Source organism: Oncorhynchus mykiss, chromosome 25, assembly GCF_013265735.2.
Source record: "Oncorhynchus mykiss isolate Arlee chromosome 25, USDA_OmykA_1.1, whole genome shotgun sequence".
In the NCBI taxonomy this organism is placed as follows: Eukaryota; Metazoa; Chordata; class Actinopteri; order Salmoniformes; family Salmonidae; genus Oncorhynchus; species Oncorhynchus mykiss.
In genome coordinates, this window is record NC_048589.1 from 19,410,549 (window position 1) to 19,421,816 (window position 11,268).

Below are 11,268 nucleotides of genomic sequence, written 5' to 3' on the forward strand. Positions count from 1 at the left end.
ATTGCTCCGCCCACAAATTACGGGCTTTATAGTGCCCCCATGTGGACTTTATAGGGTTGCCATAAAGATCCAAGCATCGTAAAGCCCACTAAAGGTCTGTTCTCTTCGTAGGTGCCTCTCTAGCACCCTATACATTTGTATCATACATGGTCAATGAATGACTCTTAAGCAGGCGATTTACCTTCAGCCTCATTGGCCTCTGGCTAGGACAATTATGTTTTGGTCCAATGACAACACAGTCTGATAATGGTATTCAATGTACTATATTTGATATCATCACAAAATCATAAAATATAGAATACTTCCCATGCTTTGCAGATGCCATTATTATTTGACAAAATTGTTTGTTATGACATTAATTCTTAAAGTCTCTAGTTATCAATTGTCAATGTACGTATTTAAAGACATTTTGGAAGTAACTTTAAATGTTTTGTTAAGTGTGTAAAAATGTACATTTCAGTCTGTCTCATTTTGAATGTCTTTCCATGTATGGTGTAATGCCCCCAAGTGTTAATTAAGAACATTACAAAAGGAAAGGAAACTGGCATGTTTTTTTTTTTTTTTACACAATTCAAGGTTTAATTTAGATTTCATTCTCATTACTTGAGCTTTGTAAAGCAGTCATTCACTATGTTTGTTCTTTATAGGCCTTCTAAGATTTTTTTGATGAATAAATACCTTTTATAGTCAAGCATCGGATACTTGTGAAATACATAGCAATTGATCATGTTTGTAACCGTGAAGACGTTTCATAACAGATGCGTGAGACAAGTTTGCCGTTATCCTGTGCATTATAATCCGACGGGAAGCAGGAAATGATGTCACTTGACCACGAACAGGATGCTTTTATTATAACACAATGAAAATACATGACTATGTGGTAGATGTCTGAAAAGGTTGTAAAATGGGACAGAATATGTGGAAAAGACAAACGTGTGGGTGTTAGTTGTTGTGACAAAATAATTAATCAAACGAATAAATATAATACTAGAAATGGATAATCAGGTGGTTTTCCAGTAGATATGTTATAGTCATTTAATGTGTGTGTGTGTGTGTGTGTGTGTGTCTGTAAAAGCAAGCATGTGATAGCCTACATGTCTTGTTGGGGAGATCAGGACTGGCCAAGGTGTTGTGTTGGCTTTAACACCCCTTCAAGGCTGCTGGTAACTTGCCACTGGACTCTTGGGGCCTTATTTTCTGCATTCATGCTTACAGTAGTTAGAGAGGAGGCATATGATGATTTTCCCAGTGGTGTAGGGTCACACCCTAAAGTATCTGCCTGGTTTGTTAAGTAGCCTCTTTTCTAGATTGTGCCTCCTCCTTGTCTCAGTCTTGTAGCTTATGGGGCAGACATCCAAGGAAACAGCTTGAAATGTGAAGTCAGTTGAAAGCAACATGGATGCTTAACGACAAGGGGCATAGTGAGAATGGTGTTCTTTTTGAGGAAAAACTTGCATACAAATACTGACCAATCTGTGTACCGTACTTTAACATGACATGTTTTAATATATAACTTTGTCCATATTTCTCACATTGCTGTCACATACAAAACTGTCCACTGAATGATTGTGAGCACATTGATTTAACATCACATTGACACGCATGCCTCTCACCACTGCGATTGTTATAACTGCTACAAGGTCATACATCATCTAGACAATGAAGCCATTTCCACAACAGGTGGTGGATTTCAACTGAAGGCTCTTGATCATTCCAATATCTAGGCAAATTTATAGCTTTATAGTTGACCAATTATACTCAACATGAAACCAACAAACAACAGTGTACCAGATATTTTTTCATTGTTTTAAAAAACAACAATCACAACAACATTAAAAAATAAATTCTACTTTTTGGGCATCAAATAAAAAAACAGTTGTACAGAGACTTCTACATTTATAAATATACATTATATACAAAATAATCTTATAAAACATAGAAAGACCAGTGCTTCGAAATATTTAAATAACTAGTGAAATACTAATCTTAAAAATAACATTATTGGTTCAGTGAAGTCAATTCTAATTAAAGGCGTCCTTGGTATAATAGTCACTTTTGTTTTTCTTTGTCTTCATTTCTGGGCAATGCTGCATAATAACAAGTAAATATAGCTTCTTCTTGAATACCCCTGGCACTGCATCGTGTATCGCATCAGTTTTTTTCTCTTAAATGTTCCCTTCGTTTTTTTGTTGTGCACTGGATCCAAGAAGAAGCTGGGCACCAATGTAGCTCTTTAACCCATACTTAAGGCTCTATGATTCGGGATGCATACATTATTTATTTATTAACTTTTTTTTTTGTTTTTTTTTTTAACAATTCATTTACAAAATTGACATAGGCCTTAGGTCTCAAATATTCTCATAAAATGAACCGTTTCCAGACGTTTTTATTCTCTCCTTGAAAGTTTATGAAACAAAGTCTGCCTTATTATATAGCACTTCACCAGGGTAGAGAAATGGAAGTAGCTGGCTCCTTCCATAGGCTTGTTGGCAGTAAGTTGATTGGTTGGTTGCTGATTATCACAATAAGTTGGAGTATCTCCAGACAGAGCCCTCTCATCCTGCAGATGGGCATGCTGGTATTAACGCAGGCCTGTTTCCCATGGATATAGTGGGACGTTCTGTCAACGGGCTGAATCTGTCAGTACACACTGAGGGTGAAATGTCCAAAAGCCCACATTATTTCTCTATTACAGTGTGTTCAGTCCTTACATTTTATTGCATTCATAGAGCACACATGATCGGTCCAGTTGTCAAGTTTTCAAGAGCAGCAATTTGCAGTTAAATTAAATCCCATCTATTTCAACACCTGTAAACAGTCCAGAAGATATCCATTCTTCAGAATGTCTGATACCATCCATGTATTATACCTAGGAGAAGAAAAAAAGGAAACCAGGTGAATCATTGGAGAAATGTAATGGAAACCTCAACTTTTGCATTGCTGATTGATGACTGTTAATGACATGGTGTCAAGAGTTGCAGGAACATGTTCAGACAAAATGTGAAAATAAAAGCTTACCTCAGTTGCTATGACACATTCATTCTTCTCCTCTGCTATCACAAACACAGACTGGTACATTGAATCTCTTGGAGAACATATCGTTGATATCCTACACTCTGGCCTTTCGCTGTAAATGAAAAGTAAAACATGTCAACACTCAAGCACAAATCCAAACCACTGTCATTTATCAAACACTGGAGAATAGGAAGTAGGTCCAAATCTATCCAGGTTGTCATCTGCAAGCAGCATTTCAACCCACTAGGCACACACTGGTTTGAATCAACGTTGTTTCCATGTCATTTCAGTACAAACTTGGAATAGACGTTGAATTGTCGTCTGTCCCCAATGGGAACTTACCTGTACTTTCTAGTCAATGGCATTTTCTCCTCTATCATCTTTTTACAGTTCTCATCTTTATCCTCTTCTGATGGTTCATCCTTGTACTCCTTGGAGGTTTTGTAGTCCAAGTGGTAGTTGATGTGTTTATGGTTTTGGGACTTCTCCCTGAGACAATCCACCTCCACCTCCAGGTCCACCTTTTTGTTGGTGTTCTTCAGCTGCAGGTCAGATATGAGGTTCTCCTTCTGGACGTCTGATAGGTTGTTCATGGACTCTGAGTCCTTCTTCCTCTTCCTCTGCTGCTGGATGTGGCGCAGGACCATGGCCACCATGCAGATCAGCACCAGGAGCACCACCATGCCCACACCCAGACAGATGGCTGCCCAGTGGAGCCTGTCCAGGGGCTCTCTGACGCGGCTGGGGCTGGGGCTCGGGGGGATGAGTAAAGGCACATCGTAGTACTGGCACTGGGGGCCACTGAAGTGGGCTGGGCAGATGCAGGCAGCAGGCTGGCCTTTGGCCCCGTCGGTACAGGTCCCACTGTTCAGGCAGGGTTTGGAGGCACAGAGGTCAGTGGGCTTGTCACAGTTGCGGCCGGTGTAGCCCAGGGGGCAGATACAGGTGTAGTCGTTGATGCGGTCCATGCAGCTGGCTCCGTTGGCGCAGGGGTTCATGGAACACTCGTTGATGTTGATCTCACAGCGTGGGCCGGTGAAGCCTGAGCGGCAGCTGCACCAGCGTGTGGTGCCGTGGATAACACAACGTCCACCTGAATAGAGCAGACCAGTGTTATCAGCGCACATCACAACCACTTTAAGTTAGCTCTAATGTAGATGTCTCTAGAGAGAACATTTCAAATGGATCTGTTTGAGTAAGTGCTCTTAACTGACAGTGTACAAAATAAATCAAAGACAGTTCTTGTTATTGAGATACAGAGAGTGGAAACTATCCCATACCATTTGTACAGGGCAGGGAGGTGCATTTGTCCACTTTCTTCTCACAGTTGAGTCCAGTGAAGCCCCCTGGGCACTCGCACATGTAGCTCCGCCCGTTGTCCTTTTCTCTGCAATTCCCATGGAAGCAGGGTGAATCGGCACAAGTTAGCATTCTGTGCTCGCAGTGCGTCCCCTCGTACCCCTGCGTGCATGCACACCTATAGCCGTTCTCAAGGTCCTGTGGGCCACAGAGAGTCAGAGGTTGTCACAGCCCACTGTCATAGGAAACAATTCCAGCAAAGATCACTGTACTGTAGGTTTGTTGCTGTGCTTCTCATTTCGATGCCTTTGCGACTCCACGTTATTATCTCATCGTGCCACCTTTGCCCCAGTTTGAATGACATTCATTAACAGGAGAGAGAGTATGAACTGGGTCAATGATCTGGCTATTGCTCTGTCTGTTGCATTTTTCTATACTGGCCCAGAGACATGGATAGAGGAAAAACAAAAACAGGAAAGCCTGTGTGTGCTGTATGTTGTGGGAAACGGATAGGCTTTCCGGGCTTACCAAGCACAGGCCTCCATTCCGACAGGGCTGGCTGTCGCACTCCCTGACCTCTCTGTCACACGTGTCCCCTGTGAAGCCCGGCTGGCAGGTACAGGTGTAGCTCCCCTGGCCCGTGTTCATACAGGTGGCCCCGTTACGACACGGCTTGTGATGGGTACAATAGTTCAGATCTGTGGACAAATGCAGTGATGGAAAAAGTACCCAATTGTCATACTTGAGTAAAAGTAAAGATACCTTAATGAAAAATGACTGAAGTAAAAGTGAGTCACCCAGCAAAATACTACTTGGTTTTAAATATACTTAAGTATCACAAGTAAATGGAATTGCTAAAATGTGCTTACGTATCAAAAGTAAACATAAAAGTATAAACCATATCAAATTCCTTATATTAAGCAAGCCAGACAGCACATTTTTTTTTAAATGTATTGGCGGATAGCCAGGGGTACACTCCAACACTCAGACATAATTTACAAACGACGCATTTGTGTTTAGTGAGTCCGCCAGATCAGGGGCAGTAGGGATGACCAGGGATGTTCTCTTGATAAGTGTATGAAATTGACAATTTTCCTGTCAAAATGTAGCAAGTACTTTTGGGTGTCAGGAAAAATGTATGGAGTAAAAAGTACATTATTTTCTTTAGGAATGTAGTGAAGTAAAAGTAAAAGTTGTAAAAAATATAAATAGTAAAGTAAAGTACAGATACCCCAAAGAAGTACTTAAGTAGTACTTCAAAGTATTTTTACTTAAGTACTTTACACCACTGGACAAATGTTTATATGAAAAACAGTTACTCCCCGCCACTCTTCTTCTTTCATAATCAGAATGCCTGATGACTCTTGTTCTTGCAATATCATAGGAACATGTCATATTTCTACCGCCATAAAGGATGTCCTGTGTTTTCTGCTGTACTTCTGTATTGTTTCACAGCAGAACCCAGAGGAGCCTGAGACACTGACCTTGGTCACAGAGGAGGCCTCCCCAGCCCTCTTTGCAGGTGCACTGCCAGGGCTGCTGACAGGTGCCGTGTTTACAGGACGGATGTCTCTTACACTCATCGCAGAAGGTTCCCTGCCAGCCCTCTCTGCATCTGTCACAGAAAAAACACAATACTTTCAGCACTGTGTGCATACACACATGCAGGCATATACACATGCAGGCAAGCATGCATGTAAACACACACACACACATACACACACACACACACACACACACACACACACACACACACACACACACACACACACACACACACACACACACACACACACACACACACACACACACACACACACATGCAGGCATATACACATGCAGGCATATACACATGCAGGCAAGCATGCATGTAAACACACACACACACACACACACACACACACACACACACACACACACACACACACACACACACACACACACACACACACACATGCAGGCATATACACATGCAGGCAAGCATGCATGTAAACACACACACACACATACACACACACACATACACACACACACACACACACACACACACACACACACACACACACACACACACACACACACACACACACACACACACACACACACACACACACACACACACACACTAAAATGACTATTGTATACTTACACACAGTCTCCTGGCCTTGAGCAATTTCCATTGTTTTTGCTGCACCCTTTGAGGCAAATTGCTGCATATAAAATTGAGACAAAACATGAACTTCATTTTTTTGTCAACTCATTCAACAATACATCATAAACTTGTGGTTTGGATTAGGAATTACATTTCCACTGTTGTAGCATCAAACCTGTTACCTGTCTATTTATAGAGAAACCTTCATTTGCTGCTTCTGTGTTGTGTTGTATGTGACATTGATTTTGCATGGTTACAAGACTAGTGTTTAATGGCTGGTTAAGCCTGAGCAGATGCTTGCTCTCAAAAGAGGACAGCTGCCCCATTGTTGTCCGTAGGCTGTTAGAACCCTGTTTGCAGCTGCTGCCCTCCCGCTCAACAAAATAGACCTCAATTTAGTGGCGCGTGGCAGATAATAATGCTGCGATTAACTCGGCGCGTGCTGCTCTTCCAGAACGCTACCCAGGATTATTCTACCCACGTGGCCAAAATGGTAAGATATCTAGGGATGAAGGGGTTGGGTTGGGAGGGAGATACAGTTTTTATTCGCTCATCCTTGCCACTCCAAAATACAAATATGATCCAAGCCTTTCTACAGCAGCAGCATCTTGACACGATAGAACCCATTTTGCAAATAGGTCTAATTTGAGAAATATCATTTTACTACATAATGTGAAAAATCTTCAGAAACCCAGAACATTTCACTCTTGATTGCTTACGTTCTTCGCAGTATTCTCCCTTCCAGCCCGGTAGACATGATATTTGCCCTTCAGGGTTGCAGGTGTAGTGGCCAAAGCGGTCATCTCTTGGAGCACATATTTTGGAACAACTGTCCCCGTAGTAATTTTCAATGCAGATGAACCGGTATGAGTACCTTAACTCCGTCTGGCCCCCACTCTGCACATCCTGGGACCACTCATTCCCTACTTCCAACTTTCTTTGGATGGAAAAATAACTAATCAATAAGGCAGGGTTGTTTATATCTGCGGGGATAGAGAACAAAACAAATCCGTCAAGATAGTGTGGCCTAACGTTCTTTTTTCATTGCCTTATCAAATAGGTATCATTGCATGCATACAGTCTATGCTTGTTAAAAAGGTCAAAACAAACAATGCACATTGTTGTCAGTTTATGATATACACTACACTACCAAAAGTATGTGGACGCCTGCTCCTCAAACATCTCATTCCAAAATCATGGGTCTTGATATGGAGTTGGTCCCCGCTTTGCTGCTATAACAGCATCCACTCTTCTGGGAAGGCCTTCCACTAGATGTTGGAACATTGCTGTGGGGACTTGCTTCCATTAAGCCACGAGCATTACTGAGGTCGAGCATTGATGTTGGGCGATTAGGCCTGGCTCGCAGTCAGCATTCCAATTCATCCCAAAGGTGCTAGATGGGGTTGAGGTCAGGGCTCTGAGCAGGCCAGTCAAGTTCTTCCACACCGATCTCAACAAACCATTTCTGTATGGACCTCGCTTTGTGCACGGGGGCATTGTCATGCTGGAACAGGAAAGTGCCTTCCCTAAACTGTTACAGTTGGCATTATGCATTGGTGCAGGTAGCGTTCTAATGGCATGCACCAAACCCAGATTAATCCGTCGGACTGCCAGGTGGTGAAGCGTGATTCATCACTCCAGAGAACAGGTTTCCACTGCTCCAGAGTCCAATGGCGGCGAACTTTACACCATTCCAGCCGACGCTTGGCATTGCGCATGGTGATCTTAGGCTTGTGTGCGGCTGCTCAGCCATGGAAACCCATTCCATGAAGCTCCTGACGAACAGTTCTTAGGCTGACATTGCTTCCAGAGGCAGTTTGGGACTCAGTAGTGAGTGTTGCAACCGAGGACAGGTGGTCTCGTTCTGTGAGCTTGTGTGACCTACCATTTCGCAGCTGAGCCATTGTTGCTTCTCAATGTTTCCACTTCACAATAACAGCACTTGCAGTTGACTGGGGCAACTCTAGCAGGGCAGAAATTTTACGAACTGACTTGTTGGAAAGGTGGCATCCCATGACGATGCCATGTTGAAAGTCACTGAGCTCTTCAGTAAGGCCATTCTTCTGCCAATGTTTGTCTATGGAGACTGCATGGCTGTGTGCTTGATTGTATACACCTGTCAGCAACGGGTGTGGCTGAAATAGCCGAATCCACTAATTTGAAGGTGTGTCCACATACTTTGTAAATATGGTTCATCAAGGCCTGTGTTCTATTCTTCCAAATGGTTTAAGTGTACTGTGATTGAAATGTCCTATTCCTTTTTGTCAGCAAAACATTTTCAACCCATTCTTCCCCTTCCAAAGGGAGCAAAAAGGTGTAAAATACAGGAAAGGCCGTCAGAGGCTTTTGGCAAGGTTTAGATATCCTCACTTAAGACTTGCACACTTTCCCACGCTTAAAATAAACCAAAGGAAGTGCGATTGTGTTGAAGACAGAGCATAAAAGAAGTGCTCTGTTGCACGTAACTCATCCTGACACATGGACATCAACACGTTCACATTTCCAAGTTTTATGTAACTGCAAAATGTCTGTATAAATTGCATGTATTTATACTACTTAATTATATAATTCTAGTGCGTAGGGCAGGGGTAGGCAACTAGATCCAACCGTGGGGCGATTTTTGTCGGTCTCAGCCCAAAAAGAGATTGTATTTGAAAATAACAATCATTTTATACCTTGATTACATTGAGACACTATCACATATGTCTCTTTTTTTATTTGTAGGAACACTTGGGAACATATTTCCTAAATTAAACTAATTCTAGCTGAATTCCTGGTGATTTTACTGTATTTTTTGACCAAAAACTAAAATAATAGTCCTATTTTTTTTTACAAAGAACTTTGGGGAGCAAAACAAATTGATTAGCGGGCTGGTTTTGGCACGAAGGTCGCCTGTTGTCGACCCATGGCATAGGGAGCATTTTTCAAACATCTGTAACAGTGCTTCCTAGCGGTGGTCATGTATGGCGCGTACTACTCACCTTCAGGTAGATCCGCTGAAGGAGAATACCATGCTTCAATGATTAGAGAAAACGAACCCTAGAAGGACATGTGGAAAAAAAATAAGGGTCTACCTTTTAAACTATTTAATGTGTACAGATGCACATCTTTTTGTTACTTAAATATATATATAAATTGAACGATATGTGTAGACTAGGCTAATAACATGTTATGAAATCTAATATACTCTTGTTTCATATTATACACATCCATATCGGATAGTGCAGTCCTTGGATTTATGCTTATGGACGCTCTTCACCACCTATCTCATTGCAAACACCGTTGTTCCATGCATCAATAGGCAGATACTGTATATTCTCAACCACTTCAATTATAGGCAGTGCATAACGTCTTACCGGCCATGCAAAGTGGGTGAGTGGCAGGCGAATAGGTTTAGTGAACGTGCCGTCCTCCATGACGCTGAACGAGTTGTTGCCTAGTACAGGTGTAACGACACTGCCGAAGTAGCAGTCACCTGGTGACACTATCGTCTGGTAGTTCTTCAAGCAAACTCGGAAAAAAGTTCTACAGGCTGGACTGCAAGCTATGCCGTTTGCCAGCAAACTTCTATTATTCTGAAACTGATGAAGATCAAGCTCGAATACACCAGATCCCAGAACCTAAAGGAGGATAATCAATTAATGCATATAAAACAATATTGCTTTGCAAACATTTACATTATGAATTATTCTAGGCGTATTATATGATATTTTATTGTGCATTACAACCCTATTGCTGTGTCAACATTCAGGCATGAACGATTCCAAAAATAGTTAACTGTAAAATTACCTGCGTAAAAATCGTTATAACAATTGCGATGATAAAGGTAAACCAAGTTGCCATTCTTTTCCACAGATCGGTTCGTATCCTTTGAAAAATAACCTGTTCTCATCAGAGAGCTGCTATTCCAAGCAGTGATTGGATGATGAGGAAATATGAAATTAGGAAAAGGGGAATAAATCCTTCTTCAAAACCCTTTTGGACTAAACCCAGCTCCGCAATCCAATACGCGCAGAAGTTGAGAAACCTTTTTATCCAGACAGTGAGATGCAGGTTAAACGCATAACAGTAACGTCAATATCCACAGTTTAGTCATCCTTCTGTCTTTACCATGACCTTCCATCATGATCCTGCTGAAAAAGTGCTTTCTCTTGGCGTGTTGATGCAACTCTTGCGCTTTGCTTATACAGAAACACGCTTCTGGTGGCGCCAATATTGTTGTGAAAATGTGGCAGTACATCAGTCACAAAGCAGACTGTTTCTTAATGAAGGGTGTTTGATGTCTCGCTTACATTATATACTTGTGTACTTATTATGAATACTGTTAATCAATAAACGCCGCCCCTTTCCATCCGAGCCTATTGCAACCAACCCTCATGTCACATTTTGCAACATCATATCATAGGAAAACGTCATCATGACACGTTTTTCCAAAATATATTTCAATTGGTCATGCTCCCAGCAGGCTTTATGGTGCCAATGGGAAGAGATGAGCATCTACCAATTGACACTTATTTCAATACATGGAATTCAATGGGAAAAGCTGTGTCACATGGTTGATGCTTTTGTCAATACATTACGGTCAATGGGAAAAGATGAGTGTCACACAGTTGACTTGTCAATGGTAAAATATGAGTGTCAACCAATGAAAGCTTATGTCAATACATTTCAAGTCAATTGGAAAAGATGAGCATTAACAAATTGATGCTTATGTCAATACATTGCATTCAATGTGAAAATACAAGTGTCACATGGTTGATGCTTGTGTCATTACATTATAGTCAATTGGAAAAGATGGGTGT

The 11,268-nt window shown here is 41.7% G+C and overlaps 1 protein-coding gene across 2 annotated transcripts; it reads right to left on the reverse strand.

The window, feature by feature from the left end:
- Window positions 1-1,478: 1,478 nt before the first annotated feature.
- On the reverse strand, window positions 1,479-10,748 carry LOC110505524 (delta-like protein 4). Of its 2 annotated transcripts, XM_021584797.2 has the most exons (11): window positions 10,256-10,748; window positions 9,823-10,086; window positions 9,448-9,505; window positions 7,186-7,449; window positions 6,464-6,524; window positions 5,799-5,929; window positions 4,843-5,012; window positions 4,296-4,512; window positions 3,358-4,108; window positions 3,019-3,127; window positions 1,479-2,869 (listed from the first exon to the last, which is right to left on the reverse strand). In XM_021584797.2, exons 1-11 carry the CDS (start codon window positions 10,307-10,309, stop codon window positions 2,864-2,866), a joined length of 2,085 nt encoding a protein of 694 aa, XP_021440472.2. In that variant the 5' UTR covers window positions 10,310-10,748; the 3' UTR covers window positions 1,479-2,863. The 2 variants fall into 2 exon arrangements, with proteins under 2 accessions (XP_021440472.2, XP_036818782.1); XM_036962887.1 differs by lacking the exon at window positions 1,479-2,869 and having other exon boundaries at window positions 2,878-3,127.
- Between the last annotated feature and the right edge of the window lie 520 nt (window positions 10,749-11,268).